The 17,530-nt window shown below is 40.4% G+C and overlaps 1 protein-coding gene across 6 annotated transcripts; it reads right to left on the bottom strand.

Moving 5' to 3' along the window:
* Nucleotides 1-933: 933 nt before the first annotated feature.
* On the bottom strand, nt 934-14,482 carry borcs6 (BLOC-1 related complex subunit 6). 6 transcript variants are annotated; one of them, XM_061780382.1, is made up of 10 exons: nt 14,356-14,482; nt 13,770-13,836; nt 12,825-13,072; nt 12,531-12,701; nt 11,865-11,966; nt 10,911-11,103; nt 10,653-10,835; nt 3,803-3,966; nt 3,608-3,691; nt 934-1,675 (listed from the first exon to the last, which is right to left on the bottom strand). In XM_061780382.1, the coding sequence occupies exons 3-10, from the start codon at nt 13,059-13,061 to the stop codon at nt 1,550-1,552; spliced, it is 1,260 nt and encodes a 419-aa protein (XP_061636366.1). In that variant the 5' UTR covers nt 13,062-13,072; nt 13,770-13,836; nt 14,356-14,482; the 3' UTR covers nt 934-1,549. The 6 variants fall into 6 exon arrangements, with proteins under 6 accessions (XP_061636366.1, XP_061636322.1, XP_061636331.1 ...); XM_061780338.1 differs by having other exon boundaries at nt 12,531-13,072; XM_061780347.1 differs by having other exon boundaries at nt 12,531-13,069.
* Nucleotides 14,483-17,530: the final 3,048 nt, after the last annotated feature.

Genomic DNA, 17,530 nt, shown 5'->3' with positions numbered 1-17,530 from the left:
TAACTTTCTTTTTAATTTAAGGTCACAGAGCGTACGTTCCCTCTTTTCCTAAAATGTTTTCCACTTATTTTAGTTTCACTTGTGGTTTTACTGGGGCATGGGGGGGAAGGGGGGGATGTGAGGCGTGACACAAGCAGCCCACTACCAAAATGATCCCCGGTACGGTATTGGGCCGTGGCCCGGTCATAGAAGACACCCGTTTTACTTTTTGCAAATGATTTTGCGGCTTCTCAAGCTACGGCTCGCGGCCCCTAATTTGAGAACCACTGATTCAGCGGATCAGTGAGGAGTGTGAGACACTGTGCAGTATTCACGGTCTACATTCAGTCATTTATTCCAAGGGTCACCAACCTTTTTGTAACCGAGAGCCTCTTGGGTACTGACAAATGCAAAGGGCTTCCTGTTTGATACATACTTCTGAAATAACACATTTGCTCAAGTTACCTTTGTTATTATTGATAATTATATTCCTCTGTGATGACACTGATCATGTTAATCTTTTTTTTCACAACAATGATTTAACAATGTAGGGAATTGATAAATATCAATATGCAATCCTTCTACAAATCTCAAGTGTTTTACATTTTCAGATCACTTGATGACCTAGCAACCAACTGGACACGGCAGCCATTCACTTTTTTTTTTTTTTTTTTTTATACAGCTTTTATTATTAACAACATAGTCCATAGTTTCATTTTTGTTATCCAATAATCCCCATGTGAATCTATTCATTTTAGTGATTTATAGCATGGACACTGCAGCGGCTTTGGAGTCAATTCTTAACATAACTAAACATCACAGAACTGTCATTTGTGGAGAGCTCGAATGGCTCAAAGCTGGAATTGAGACGTTGTCCTTGGCCGACAAAATATGAACAAACATTGTCCAGGCACCTGTGATGTAAAGTTTACCAGTTGAAGAAACAGTCTGAGATAGTGGGCAGTGAAACGTCAATCACTAGCTTTAATTGGTCTATCAAGTTGCAATCAAGAAACATGTTCAAACTCTTCAAAATGGCGCTTTGGCATCTCAGTCACAATGAAATTTACTGTACTCCCAAGTTTGCAACATAACCAAATAAATAAAGATAAATACAAGAAGCTCTCCGTGAAGCTCACTTTCCCTCATTTGGCCTGCAGTGAAGGATGTGTGTGCCTTTATTGCATTTTATTAAAAATAGATTAGTTTTAACCCCCCCCCCAAAAAAAGTCACTGTCCTTGGAGCAAAATGACCCATTTGGGAAAGAGATGTTAGTGCAACCTGAACAAAGCTGACCGGACGGATAAATCTTTTCCTCAATGTGGAAATCGACACCCATATCTTTCAACAGTCTTGGAACAGAGTGGTCAAATGAATCAAGTACAATACACAAACATGATTATCGTTAAATAACGAACAGGGGCCAAACAATCCAGCATGCCTGGTAATGCAAAACGATGACCCCAGCGGTAAACGGTGGTGAACGGTGGGATTACTTGCAGAGGACCTCCTGGAGTGTGCTTAGTGTTGCGGGGCTGTCTGTGTCCGCACCACAAAACGTAGGTGGAGTTACTTGCAGATGGCCTCCAAAGCATCCAGGGTTCGCTTGATGTCTCGGATCTGCGCCGCCAGGATGTTGATGGGCTGCATGGAGCGGTCCAACTCCTCGCATCGCGCCATCAGCGTGTACATGCTCTGCAAGGCACAATAACGTGCATTTGTCAAACACAATCACCTTTTTCATTTTGGCTCCTCCTCCTAAGATTGTGAAAGTTTGGATGAACTGCAATACCCCATTTATTGCAGCGATACGTTCCACCCACAAAAGGTAAAGATACATAATATAGGGAACCATAAAAACAAAACAAAAAAAGCTTAATCCCACCAAGACACTTTAAAAGCATTTATATTAAAACAGTTTAATTTACCAAAACACATCTGTTTCTTTGTTTTTTTTTCAAAGAAAGAAAAAAGACAACAAAAAAGAAAACATCTTAATAGAAAAAGCAAATGAAACAATAATTGCAACAAATAAAATAAAGAAGTTCCTCAGTAGCATAAAACTAAAAATGCACATCCAAAAAGGAGTGAGAAGAGAAATTTAAGCTCTCACCCCTTATACATACATTCTAAAATTACTGCTTTATCTGCTTGCATGCTGAACATCAAGCATCCAGCAAGGAATGCTTCTCTTCGACTCAACAGCTTGGTGTATTTTAAACCACATTATTCCATATATACAAACAAAATGACCCTATATACAGTTAACGTACAAACAAAAGTATGAAAACATATATGAATAATAATCCCTGAAAACACCAGAGTCAAACCACAGCCTTGTATTGTAACATCATCATTTGTTTGAACCCTAATTTTAATTTATTAATATCTGGACATAGCTTAAGCTTTATTCCCAACCCATTCCACAATTTGACACAACATATAGACAAAAACCTTTCCTGGTTGTTCTTACTACTTGGACTTGAAAGTTCCCACACTCCCTCAAGTTGTAGCCCCCTCCCTCTCTGTAAATAGCTTTTGGATATTACCCGTTAATGTTTTTATTGGCTTGAAACAGTAATTGTGCAGTATAAAGCTTTGCTCAATGGAAAGGTTTTAATATTATTTACTGCAAAAATTATGTATTTGTGTGATCAAAATATCCAACCTTGTGTATGGTTCTAACTGCACGTTTTTGTAATTTAAAGAGTGGATGAAGACAACTTTTGTAATTGTTATTGTGGGATGTTCCCAAAAGGTGTTTGATGAGTATTCGTCAACTTTCTTTTCCACCTGTCCCAGCTTTTTTGGAACGTGTTGCAGCCATAAAATTCTAAGTTAATGATTATTTGCTAAAAACATTAAGGTTTATCAGTTGCAACATTAAATATCTTGTCTTTGTAGTATATTCAATTAAATATACGTTGAACATGATTTACAAATCTTTGTATTCTGTTTTTATTTATGTTTAACACAATGTCCCAACTTCATTGGAATTGGGGTTGTACGTGTATCGAAAAAAAGTTTTTTTTTTTTTTTTTCTTAACCCCCCAAATTATTATTATTATTAAATTATAAAAATAATCGTTTCCCGGCTTAGTTCCCCCACAAAAAAAGAGAACACAAATAAAAACTGGAAAAGAATTTGAAAGAAAAATCAGCAAATACGCAGATAACGAAACGCGAGTATGCGGGGGTCCACATGAGCCTTTAAGAGGCGGTGCGTGGCATATAATGGTGAGTCTGTGTGAGTGTCTAGGTGAGAGCTGTGGTCAACAGCAGCTTCCGTAAAGGTGTGCTCACTGTGGTTATACTGTTCTAACATACAACAAACAGCTGAAAAGTTCATCGGCAACTGACTCACACTAAGTAAACTACAAGCTACGTTTTGTAGCTCACACATATATATTATTAGCTCACACACACATACATATGTGCCCGATGATAGGCTCCAGCACGCCCGCGACCCTAGTGAGGAGAAGCGGCTCAGAAAATGGATGGATATATATATATGCGTAATGGATAACGGACAATGGTGAAAGGGTAGGATTTAAATAAGTCTTGGTTTTTTTGTACTGCATATTCATGCAATGATGATGTCACTTGTGTCAGAATATGGCTGATCACCTTGATACCCATGTCCACAGACTCTCCCAGACTGTCCACAGAGTCTCTGTAAGTCTGAATGTAGCCCACGCTCAAAGCTGTCATCTGGTCAGAGGAGCAGAGAGAGGGACGTCATTCCGTGTAGTAAAACATAAACCAATCATGGCGGAGGAAATAAACGACACGTTCGTTTCGCTTCGGATTGACAATCCTCACATTCTGGATGGTTCCGTTAAGGCTGCGCATCATCATCTCCACACTCTGTGCCACCTCCTGCGTGTGCCTCTGCAGGTCAACCAGGACAGTCGGATCAATGGGCGGGATATCTGCCGGTCGCCGTGACAACCCTCGGCTACGGTAGATGGGACCTGAACAGTCCGCTGCCAAAAATTTCACATTTCAGACATTAGAGGGAGAAAACATGAGGATGGGATTCTATTTCTGACTGAAAAGCAGTGGCATGACCTTAAAAAGTCATAGTATGGAAATTCTCCCAAATGTTAATAACTATGTTCTGTAAGTGTTTCTTTTTGATAATTGCATGTTTCTGTTTTACCTCAACGCTGCAAATTGTGAGATGCCTAACTGATAATCATTGTTCCTGTGACAGTGACAATGAGATTATTTTCTATTCAATTCTGTTTGAGATATTTTCTTTTTTGTGTGTGTTTACAAATATTTGGTTGTGTTTTGTGATGGCTCCAACAGCAGGCTGACATTAGGCCATAAAATTAAGTTTTTCAAAATATGTTCCTTCTACGAAAATGTGTTTCTCGAGTTGATAAAGATGAAATATAGAAATGAATGCACCTTGTCATATGGTAGGAAACTTATTATAAACTATTTTAAAATACCAGTCACCTCTGGAAACTCCATAAACAGACACATTTAAATAAAAAAGCAAAATATCAACATTCATTTGACACAAGATGGCATCTTGCAAATGTAAACAATTGTCGCATGTGCCTACGACACAGCCAGCAGGGGGTGAAGGGTGATGCTGAATTCATTTAAGTTCATTTTCCCCCCCCTCATTAAGGTACACAAAGCACCCCACGTTGACATAAAAAAACAGAATAGTTGAATTTTTTGCAGATTTATTAAAAAAGAAAAACTGAAATATGACACAGCCAAAAGTATTCAGACCCTTTGCTGTGACACATATTTAACTCGGGTGCTGTCCATTTCTTCTGATCATCTTTGAGAAGGTTCGACACCTTCATTGGAGTCCAGCTGTGTTTGATTATACTGATTGGACTTGATTAGGAAAGCCACACCCCTGTCTATATAAGACCTTACAGCTCACAGTGCATGTCAGAGCAAATGAGAATCATGAGGTCAAAGGAACTGCCTGAAGAGGTCAGAGACAGAATTGTGGCAAGGCACAGATCTGGCGAAGGTTACAAAAACATTTCTACTGCACTTAAGGTTCCTAAGACCACAGTGGCCTCCATAATCCTGAAATGGAAGACGTTTGGGACGACCAGAACCCTTCCTAGAGCTGGTGGTCCGGCCAAACTGAGCAATCGGGGGGAAAGAGCCCTGGTGAGAAAGAAGAACCCAAAAATCACTGTGGCTGAGGTCCAGAGATGCAGTCGGGAGATGGGAGAAAGTTTTAGAAAGTTAACCGTCACTGCAGCCCTCCACCAGTTGGGGCTTTATGGCAGAGTAGCCCGACTGAAGCCTCTCCTCAGTGCAAGACACATAAAAGCCCGCATGGAGTTTGCTTAAAATTTTTTTAATTAAATTAAAAAAAATAATAATACATTTCTTTTTTTTTTTTTTTAAACCCCAAGATGGTGAGAAATAATATTCTCTGGTCTGATGAGACCAAGATTAAACTTTTTGGCCTTAATTCTAAGCGGCATGTGTGGGGAAAACCAGGCACTGTTCATCACCTGTCCAATACATTCTCAACAGTGAAGCATGGTGGTGGCAGCATCATGCTTTGGATGTGTTTTTCAGCTGCAGGGACAGAACGACTGGTTGCAATCGAAGGAAAGATGAATCTGGCCAAGTACAGGGATATCCTGGATGAAAACCTTTTCCAGAGTGTTCAGGACCTCAGACTGAGACGAAGGTTCACCTTCCAACAAGACAATGAACCTAAGCACACAGCTAAACTAACGAAGGAATGGCTTCAGAACAACTCCGTGACTGTTTATGAATTGCCCAGCCAGAGCCCTGACTTAAACCCAATTGAGCATCCCTGGAGAGACCTGAAAATGGCTGTCCACCAACGTTCACCATCCAACCTGACAGAACTGGAGAGGATCAGCTAGGAGGTATGGCAGAGGATCCCCAAATCCAGGTGTGAAAAACTTGTTGCATCATTCCCAAAAAGACTCATGGCTGTATTAGCTTAAATGGGTGCTTCTACTAAATACTCAGCAAAGGGTCTGAATACTTATGGCTGTGTGATATTTCAGTTTTTCTTTTTTTAATAAAAATGCAAAAACATCAACAATTAAATTTTTTTCTATCATCAATATGGCGTGCTGTGTGTACATTAAAGTGGCAAAAAAATTAACTTAAATGACTTTAGCAAATGGCTGCACTATAAGAAAGAGTGAACATTTTAAGGGTGTCTGAATACTTTCCGTACCCACTGTATAGTACTCAATACATTTATCACACCACCTCCTAGAAACTCATTCAGTGAGTTTAAAAAAAAAACAAAAAAAAAAAACAATTATCAGCCCGACACCAATTTCAACGATCGATGGGCACAAAATTGGGAATACAAAGGAGCCCAAATCGGAAGGAGGTACCCTAGACAAGATGGGTAGCGTGAAATTGTGAAGCTTCTTTGTTGATCTCACCTGAAGTGTGAGGACCATAGCGTCAAAGTTTTTGCAATTAAATTTGATTTGCAATTAAAAAGGGGGTGTGAGGATGTTTTTAATGCTGACTGCAGCAAATATTGCAAAAGGATTATGCACAATTTTTTAAATGTACCACTTGACAAAAAAAAAAAAAAAAAAAAAACAAAAAAAAAGAACCATAAGAGCGCAATCTTCTATTTTGATTAAGATGTTACAACCCCAATTCCAATGAAGTTGGGACGTTAAACAAAAAAATAAAAACAGAATACAATGATTTGCAAATCATGTTCGACCTATATTTAATTGAATACACTACAAAGACAAGATATTTAATGTTCAAAACTGATAAACTTTGTTTCTAGCAAATAATCATTAACTTAGAATTTTATGGCTGCAACACGTCCCAAAAAAAAAGCTGGGACAGGGTCATGTTTGCCACTGTGTTACATCAACTTTTCTTTTAACAACCTTAAATAAACCTTTGGGAACTGAGGACACTAATTGTTGAAGCTTTGTAGGTGGAATTCTTTCCCATTCTTGCTTGATATACAGCTTCAGCTGTTCAACAGTCCGGGGTCTCCGTATTTTACGCTTCATCATGCGCCACACATTTTCAATGGGAGACAGGTCTTGACTGCAGGCAGGCCAGTCTAGTATCCGCACTCTTTTACTACGAAGCCATGCTGTTGTAACACGTGCAGAATGTGGTTTGGCATTGTCTTGCTGAAATAAGCAGGGGCATCCATGAAAAAGACGTTGCTTGGATGGCAGCATATGTTTCTCCAAAACCTGTATGTACCTTTCAGCATTAATGGTGCCTTCACAGATGTGTAAGTTACCCATGCCATTGGCACGAACACAGCCCCATACCATCACAGATGCTGGCTTTTGAACTTTGCGTCCATAACAGTCCGGATGGTTCTTTACCTCTTTGGCCCGGAGGACACAACGTCCACAATTTCCCAAAACAATTTGAAATGTGGACTCGTCGGACCACAGAACACTTTTCCAGTTTGCATCAGTCCATCTTGGATGAGCTCGGGCCCAGAGAAGCCCGGCGGCGTTTCTGGGTGTTGTTGATAAATGGCTTTTGCTTTGCATCGTAAACTTTCAAGTTGCACTTACGGATGTAGCGCCAAACTGTATTTACTGACATTGGTTGTCTGAAGTGTTCCTGAGCCCATGTGGTGATATCCTTTACACATTGATGTCGGTTTTTGATGCAGTGCCGCCTGAGGGATCGAAGGTCACGGGCATTCAATGTTGGTTTTCGGCCTTGCCGCTAAGATGCCGTGATTTCTCCAGATTCTCTGAACCTTTTGATGATATTATGGACCGTAGATGATGAAATCCCTAAATTCCTTGCAATTGTACGTTGAGGAACATTGTCCTTAAACTGTTCGACTATTTTCTCACGCACTTGTTCACAAAGAGGTGAACCTCGTCCCATCTTTGCTTGTGAATGACTGAGCAATTCAGGGAAGCTCCTTTTATACCCAATCATGGCACCCACCTGTTCCCAATTAGCCTGCTCACCTGTGGGACGCTCCAAACAGGTGTTTGATGAGCATTCCTAAACTTTTTTGCCACCTGTCCCAACTGTTTTGGAACGTGTTGCAGTCATAAAATTCTAAGTTAATGATTATTTGCTAAAAACAATAAAGTTTATCAGTTTGAACATTAAATATCTTGTCTTTGTAGTGTATTCAATTAAATATAGGTCGAACATGATTTGCAAATCATTGAATTCTGTTTTTAGTTTTTTGTTTAACACAATGTCCCAACTTCATTGGAATTGCGGTTGTAAAACATAGTTTTTCACTTGCATTTCTGCACATACATTTTTGTTTTAATGGTTAAATGTCATGCTCAATGTCTGACTTCTCAGGGAAGCCCAGTGAGGGAAGTCCAGTGAGCTGCCTAACTTAGGGTCTATATTAAAGCACTTCAAGATACTTGGTAGGCTCTGGGAATAATAGCTGGTGATGGCCTAATACCATGACTCCCAACCATTAGTGTGTCATGAGAAAACATAACGTGTACTGCAGAATATTATCCAATTTCTTACTAACTTAAGGACCGGTTATTAAAAAAATAAATAAAAAAATTAAGAAAAAATAAAGTCAGGGGAAAAAAAAAAAAAACTTAAAACACAAACACAGAATCAATACCAAAAACTGAATAAACATGCCCAATTAATCCACATGAGATAAGATTTAGCGACAATCTTCTCATGAATTCAAATGAGTTGAGAGAGCATCAAATCAACGCTGCTGCTGTTGCTGCATTGAGAGCACTTGCAGGGCGACCCCAAAAGACATCCATTATTTCTTCATACAACAGGTCAGTGACATCACTGGCTAAAGATGGTGCAGAGCATGATTGCTACTTGTAATTGTGCGGCCGGTTAGAACTATGCATTTGTGATGAGTGGAGCCTTGTTAAGCGAGGAAAACCCTCACCTGACAGTCAGACATGCTGCAGATTCATCACCACAGCCCATTTCAAAATAAATATCTCTTTAGTATGCCAACAACACATGAACAGGTCCATTCTTTTAAGAATGTATTAATTTTAAAAAAAAATGTTTTTTGGGGGGGGGGGGATTCAGTGCAAAATTATGTAAATGAAAACTGTGTTATTGTAGTGTGGAAAATGTGGACTTTCTCATGCATTCTATATCACAGTGTACTATATCTAGTGGGGAGGTTGGTGAATTAGTTTCCTCATGTAAACTGGATATACAATATGGTAGGGGGCAGAGGTGGGAGTAAGTCACTTATGTGCAAGTCCCAAGTTAGTGTGGGGGTGGAAAAAAATTAAGAATGTTCAGTCACCACCAAATTTCAAGTAAATTTCAAGTGAAGTCATTACTTGGTTCAAGCAAGTTGTATGTCGAAAATCAAACCAGACAATCTTACTCAGTCACAACATAAATTGGAGTGATACATGTTTTTTTCATAGATCATTACGTACAAAATAACATTTACATATCTAAAAATTAAATGCACACAAAAGATACATTTAATGACCAACTCAAGAGTTTGAAATAAATTTACATATACTATTATTATTATTTAGAAGAATACATCATTTTTTTCCCAAGGTTTTGCATGAGTGTTTACAACTACTAATATATTAACACTGTTACAGTGATATGTACGTGCACTTACTTTCAATGGTATACCAGCAGGTATGACACATCCAATATGGGGGACACGCTGCTCCGTGCACATATTAGTGAAGCTTTGTGAAATCGATTAGAAAATCTGTACTTGTTGGAATTTTGATAGATAAATCTTTAATTTTTAAACATAAAGCCTATTTCATTTCGTTTGCCTAAGAGGTACAGTAGTTCATATATCAAATCATGTAAGATTTTTGGGGAGACCCTATAATACCTTACGAGGATATAAAAACTCTATACACCGCTGTTCAAATGCCATGTTTTTGTGACATAAAAAATTAGAACAAGAGAAATTGTTGCTAAACTTTTTCCACCATTAATATGAGCTATAACCTGTACAACTCAATTGAAATTTGCATGACAAATTTTCTTTCATCTGTTTGGGAGCTTGTGTTATGGGATAATGAAACCAAAGTTGAACTTTTAGGCCATAATTCCAAAAAGGATGTTTGGTGCAAAGTACTGCTAATCACCAAAGGAACACCATGGAAAATGTTTTTTCCAATTTGACTTTGTTATTTGGTTCGTTTTCGTTTACTAAAATAACCTATGTGCTGACTCCCATTTAACATGAGATTGATTGTGATTGGTTAATTCTGAACACAGCCACATCCACAGTTATAAAGGCGTGTATACACTTCTGCAACCACATTTTGTCAGTTTTTTACTTTTAGCTCCACTGTGAAAGATTTTTTATTTTTTTTTTAGGTCATTTGAATGGTGGGTCAGCACGGTGACCGACTGGTTAGCACATCTGCCTCACAGTTCTGAGGACCGGGTTTCAAATCCCGGCCCCGCCTCCGTGGAGTTTGCATGTTCTCCCCGTGCCTGCGTGGGTTTTCTCCGGGCACTCCGGTTTCCTCACACATTCCCAAAACATGCGTGGTAGGTTGATTGAAGACTCTAAATTGCCCGTAGGTGTGAATGTGAGTGCAAATGGTTGTTTGTTTCTATGTGTCCTGCGACTGCCTGGCAGGGTGTACACCGCCTCTCACCCGAAGATAGCTGGCATATTACAAAGAGACAAATGACTTTGCTCTACTGTTGTACTCACAGTCACTGCAGTCCAGACTGGGCTTTGAGCTCATCTTGATCTTCTGCTCCAGGTTCTTGGTGATGAAGTTGGTGAGGTCTCCCTCATGGCTAACCGTGCCCTCCAGCTCAAGGGCCGAGGAGATTGTTGCCCGTCTGCCCTCGGATTGGCCCCCTCTGCCTGCTCCCCTGGGCCCCGCTCCACCTGTGGAGATGAGTGGCCAACAAATTTGGTTCAAATATTGACGTTCTCAGTATTGTTTAGAAGTCGCAGCTCTACCTCCACAGGCTTGGCTGATCTCATCCAGGCTTTTGCTGTCCTGCATCCCTCGGACGTTGCGGACCCACACCTGGGCCATGACGTGAGGGGGGCAGGGGACATCATCGGAGGTGAGAATTGGAGGTGGTGGCGGGGAGGAGGAAGTGGAGGAGGTGCTGGGACCTGGTGCTGAGGAGGAGTAGTGACGTAAAGACTGGAACGTAGGTGAGGGCGTGAACCAAGGAAGGAAGCAGAAGGAGTTTTATTTGCAAGTCACAGTTCAAGTAATAAAAACTAACTATCCGGTATTTATTCTGTGAAATCATCAATTTACGTTGCCGATTTAGATTTGATGGCACTTTTTTGTTATACATTTTTCATTAGGTTGGGTCGCAGCCATTCTGGATGCAGTGTACGGTCACATGATCATCGTGACGTAACACGTGCGGAAAAGAACGTAAACAAACACAGCATCAAATTAGTTAGGCATTACAGGAACGAACCACTTCATCGAAAGCCGCACAATCACGGTGGGGTCACCGAAGACTCGGAAAATGAAGAGGGAACTGAGGCGGATGATGAGGACCCATTCATTCGCCCCATTTATTTTGGTGCACGGGTGAACCAGCTTGTTGGGGAGTGGTATACATGCTATAAATGTTTATTTATGAACAATTTGCTGATGAACCTTTTATCAAAAGAAGGATAAAAAACACTCGCTGTTCAAAAGCCACCATTTTCACAGAATGACACACTATTAAAATAGTTGAATCTATGGTCCAGACAGATGCTAGTTTTTCATGGAAAACATAACATTGTATTTACAAAACTACAAATAATTGTTGTGAAAAGGGCCATTTTTCTATTGTTTGACAGGTCGGCTACGTGCAATCTTAACTGAAGATCCCTGCCCTACGTGCTGTAGTGTAGAACGATTGCTACCACTAGCATTCTGAAAATGAAAAGCCTACATACCTTTCTCTTGTTCTTGGCTGCAAGACGCTTCGCGCTGGCACTTGTTCGGGTTGTTGGTGCATCGGTAGCAGGTGGTGGCTCAAAGACTGAGGGCACAGCATCCTTATTTAGGATGCCGGGAGCGTTAGGTAGCCCATTTTGTACTGCATCACACTCTCACTGTAATCGTCAAGGTACTTGAAGTGTGCACTGCACACAGGGGATTGCTTATCTTTTGGAGGCTCTAGCCAGCCACATTTTACCAGCCACTGTCGCCGTAGATTTTTATTTTTATTTTTTAAATAGAAAGAAGAAGGTGAAACCTGACAGTTAGTTTTATCACTGTTTGAATTATGTAAATACTTGCCAATGCAATAAGGCATTCTGCATTAAGAATCACACCCAGAAACACTCATCGAAACATAACGGGCGCCGCCATGTTCACGCACGGGTGACATCACAGTGATCACGTGACTGTCAAAATGTCACTATATGGGGTAAAGTCATTATTTTGATGCTTAATCAGCTGAAACTTTTTTTCAGGTCATGTGCCATTGATTTTTTTTCCTGGATTATTTGTATACACACCGTTTACCTGAATGATGGAAATGGAATTTTCGGTGTAATGGCCAATGTATTCCTTTAACTACATTTACACACACAAAGAAAAAGTGCAGACCACCTCACCTCAACCTCCTTTCTCTCTCTTGAGGACTGATTTCGCCGCCACTTCTCATCCTCCTCATCATCCTGTTTCTTGTTCTCCTCCTCTCCACCATCCATGTCTGCAGCGACAGGATTTCCTCTCCAAGACGAAAGTTCGGACGGCGCTCGCTGTGACCAGCCCTGATGCTGAGGCTGCACAGCGCCCGAGTCCGCAGGACAGATGAAGGTGCAGTCAGAGTGTGCTGTGTATGTGTCCTCAGAGGGTGAGAGGTCCATCTCATGAGAGGCGTGTGGTGAAAAAACACTTGTTCTCACATCATCATCCATTTCTGTGTCCAAACAACGATGATCATGAACTCTTTTTTCTCCACCCACGTGGTTCTCTGTGTGTCTGAGGCAGTCATCTTCTGATCCCTCCTCAGGGAAGTCATATTTATGCACTACACATTTTGACGAGCCCGCAACATGAGGACTGTTTTCCGAAGAGGGAGGTGTCACTAACCCGTTTGCCGTTTGTGACACCTCTGTGCCAATCACAGGGGAGCGACTCATCCCTCCACCTGCTAGAGAACACATAACATGTTATATTTGTTTTTTTCTTTATTAAAATCAAACCATACATTTCCATACTCTTAAATCATCCATCCATCCATTTTCCGTACTGCTTATCCTCATTAGCACGGTGTGCTGGAGCCTATCAGTGATTCTCAAAGTATGGAAAAATAGTTTACTCTGTGTAGTGATTCTGAGGTTTTAGAATTAGACTACAGAAATATATTAAGTTTTCTAATTCAATTTTTTTTAGATGCGCCTGTAAAAATGTTTTACTTTAACGTGCTATACATATTAATTGACTCATTACACAGGTAGTTTATCTTAAGAGCAGTTTGATGTTCAAAGGGTGTATAATATTACAGCGGCTTAAAATAATATCAAATATACTTTCAAGACTAAAACCTTTCATTTGGTCACAATGGTGGTACTTAGAGAGATAACATTTTTTAAAGTGGTACTTGGAGCAACAAGTTTGAGAACCATTGCACTAACTCAATGATTCTCAACTGGTGCAACAGTGACAAACAAACAGATGCAGATTTCATACTAATTACATTTCTGAGTAAATTGAGACGAGATCAACATTATTTCAGTTTATATACTTTTTGTTGACATTTTTGTTTGGCAGTGTACTATGAGAGTCGAAAACATTTGCCTTGGCACAAAAAATGTTTGGGAAGCACTGGACTGAGGTACAATACTTACGAACAAATCAGGGTACGTCGCCGCTGTAGGACCGGAACTGCTTCGTAAACCGAGAACCCCCTGCAGCCTAGATCACAAGTTCATAGTTCAAACCAATGACAATAAACAAAAGGGAATCTGATGTAACCTAATTTGTCATCAAAACAGTGAATCATGTTCTCTTTCGGGTATCATCGTAACTTGCGATCTGACTAAAGCAGTTTATTATAAGTATGAATGTTGAAGCTCAGCATTAGCCAGGATCAAGTTCAACTTTATTAGCGCGAGCATGAAATCACATGACATCCTCACAGATATCGTCTCGTCGTTTAAGGACGCGGTGACGTACAACCCACCATTATGGAAAATAAGACGGCATTTGGAGATGAAATGAAATGCTGACAATCATAAAATGCTGACGTAGCCGCCCTGCTAGCTGCCTGTCATATCAATACAGGAAAGCGCTGCTCAATGCAATCAGGAACTTAGCATCGCGCGGCTATCAAGAGCTACGAAGGCCTCTCCAAGAGAACTACAACTGTATGCACATGCGTAAAAGCTGCAATCTATTTAATTTAGATAACAATATCTACATTTGTGTACATACCAATCCGGCACTCAATTTGTTGAGGTAAACAATTACGCTGCTAATTTAAACTGTCATGAAAACAGACCGAATGCGAAGAAGTCCGTTCGGAAAATCCTTCCCTGGCTCGAAAAGCAACAATTTGACTTCCGCCTGGGAAAAAGTAACAATTGATTCCGCCTGGATGTTTTTTTTTTATTTTTTTTTAAACATTTATTTATTTGCTCCGCGTAGAAAAATAACATGGGAAAAAAGTGAGAATGTCTGCACTTAAACCAAACCACACATAATATGAATATACCTTTTCGAGTAAATGATCTTGTAAACACAGGACAGAACGACTGTACTGTACTGTACTGTACTGTGTAGATTTTTCGACAAAGGAACTTCACGTTTTCCTTTTTTTTGTTGGGAGTCTTTAATTTTGTGTCTTGCTCACGGGCGCTATTTAGTTGTAAAATCTTGTAACAGTAAAATTAATTAATTTTTTATTTATGTATTTCTTTTTCATAACTTTAGTATTAATTTATATCATTAATGTATTCATTTATGTATTTATTTATTAATACTAGATTAAAAATATTACAAAATAAAACAAATTGCATATACATTTTATTTTTTTAAATAAAACAATTAGTTAATAATTATTCTATTAAAATAAATGACAAAAGATACAATTATGCAGCAGGGTCAACAAAAGGTTGCCACATGTTCCCCACAGTTCGGAAGTTTGGTGTTCAGTTTCAGGGCTTCCTGTGTGGACGTTTACATGCTTACATGTTCTCCCCGAGAAATGAGCTGCGATTGACAGGTGACCAGTCCAGAGGATGGACGGATGACTTTACAATGCGTACTTCCCGAGGTTCAACAACACCGGAGTAGAGGGTAGGGGTGTACCGCAGGATATGTTCCTAAACATTGACCACTGGGTGGCAGAATTAACAAGGCTAAGAAATGCATGAAGCCTTCTCGGGCGGCCTCATACCTTTCTGACACTTTGTTATTGTCATCCCTCCTGGAGGTAGCGGGCTTTGTGTTTCTTTGGCAAACTTGGGTCAAATGCTCATGGGTCAAATATGGCCTGCTGCATGTTTGGTCGAATGTCACATTATAAAACCAAAACTGGAGAGGAAACATTTACCAAGTGAAACCAAGTGAGTGGTCTGCCGCACAGTCGTGAGGTCCTGGGTCAGAATCTCGGCTCAGGCTCTTCTGTGAAGATCATTGACCTGGGATAGGCTCCAGCTGACACGAGACCCTAATGAGGACAACTACTATAGAGAGTGGATAGATGGATGGATGGACGACACATACAAAATATAGTGCGAAAGAGTGTACAATATTTGCAATGAAAAAATGTGTATAAATATAACATTTCTGCCCTATAACCCCCTTTTGGCCCCTTGTCATACCAAGATCAATATAGTAGATAAACCAATAATTGGGGGATGTTTTTAAATTTGCAATTCCAAAATAATTAAACAAATATATAATAAAAAGAAGAAATAAGGCCAGCAGAATATCCATCCATCCATCCATTTTCTGAGCCGCTTCTCGTCACTAGGGTCGCTGGCGTGCTGGACCCTATCCCAGCTGTCATCGGGCAGGAGGCGGGGTACACCCTGAACTGGTTGCCAGCCAATCGCAGGGCACATACAAACAAACAACCAGTCCCACTCACAGTCACACCTACGGGCAATTTAGAGTCTCCAATTAATGCATGTTTTTGGGATGTGGGAGGAACCCGGAGTGCCCGGAGAAAACCCACGCAGACACGGGGAGAACATGCAAACTTGAACCCGGGTCCTCAGAACTGTGAGGCTGACGCTCTAACCAGTCGTCCACCGTGCCGCCGCCAGCAGAATACATTTTTTTTATTCAATTTTTTAAATACATTTTAAATTTGTCATCAATGACATTCTTTGGTCAAAATACACAAAGGATAAAGAATTATAGTGTATTTTACAAGCACTTGTAACATTCGGTTGAAATTACTCGGTTTTGAGCGGGGCAGTTCTGTCTCATGCAAATTTTGAATACGACTTTCATTACCTTGACAAACGGGTGCAGAGTGTTGGCAATTTTACGACTTTGTCATTAAATTCAGCAAATGTTCAGAACCTTGTAATGACTTTTTTTTTTTTAAAGCAACAAACCTAGCAACTTGAGGTGTTATTGGAGACTTCTGTAGAGTCTGAGACTCCCACCATAGCATGGTGGTCACCCCTCTGCATCCAGAGGCAGCACTTCAACAACAAGCCTCCAAATGACACTTTTTAATTAGTGTGCGAATCTACCATGCACATGTATGGCCCTACATGTAAGTCAGAGATCCGTGTTGGTCAGAGCTCCATGCTGTACGTCAGAGCTCTGTGCTCGTCAGAGCTCCGTGCTGAAGTCAGAGCTTCGTGCTGAAGTCAGAGGTCCATGCGGGAAGTCAGAGGTCCATGCGGGAGTTGGAGACAATCATTCACAACTATGGACAATTTAGTCTTCAGTGAACCTGACATGCATGCATTGGAATGTGGGAGGAAGCCAGATTACCCGCAGAAAACCCACACAAGCACATGGAGAACACGCAAACTCAACACAGGAAGCTTCAAGAGGAGATTTGAACTCAAAACCTCAGAACTGTGAGGCAGATGTTCTAACCACTCGTGCTGCCTAATTTAAAGTCAATCATCCATAATGTCCCCTTTAAAACTTGTCAAGTTGACATTTAACAGGAGAGTTAAACACAGACACACACACACACGCACACACACACAAAAGCATCATATTAAAAGCTATGAACATGACTACTAATAAGACTGGAAAGTCACTTGTGCTGGCTGTAAAATGAATGACATGAATATTAAGCATAAAATCCCCACTGTGACTTAATAACTGTGGACTGAAAATAGCGGTGCCTTCATTATTTTCATCATCTCCTTGCAACAAGTTACATGTGTGCGCATCATAAATCACACTGACTTGCCTATGCACCGTGAGGCCTCTAATGAAATGGCGCTTGACATCATTTAAGAGAGTGGAAAGTAGGCGTATGTGGACAGACCGCCACCACAGCTACTCAGTGAAGACAAGGAGGAAAAGGAGGGGGAGGAGGAGGAGGAAGATGTCACCACATGAAAGTAGCATTTGAAAAAGTGTAATGTAGCCCAGCTGCTCCCTTTTTCTCTCACTAGCTCTTTGTCAG

Source organism: Phyllopteryx taeniolatus, chromosome 1 (assembly GCF_024500385.1).
Source record: "Phyllopteryx taeniolatus isolate TA_2022b chromosome 1, UOR_Ptae_1.2, whole genome shotgun sequence".
Classification (NCBI taxonomy): Eukaryota; Metazoa; Chordata; class Actinopteri; order Syngnathiformes; family Syngnathidae; genus Phyllopteryx; species Phyllopteryx taeniolatus.
This window is presented reverse-complemented; position numbering and strand designations above follow the sequence as displayed.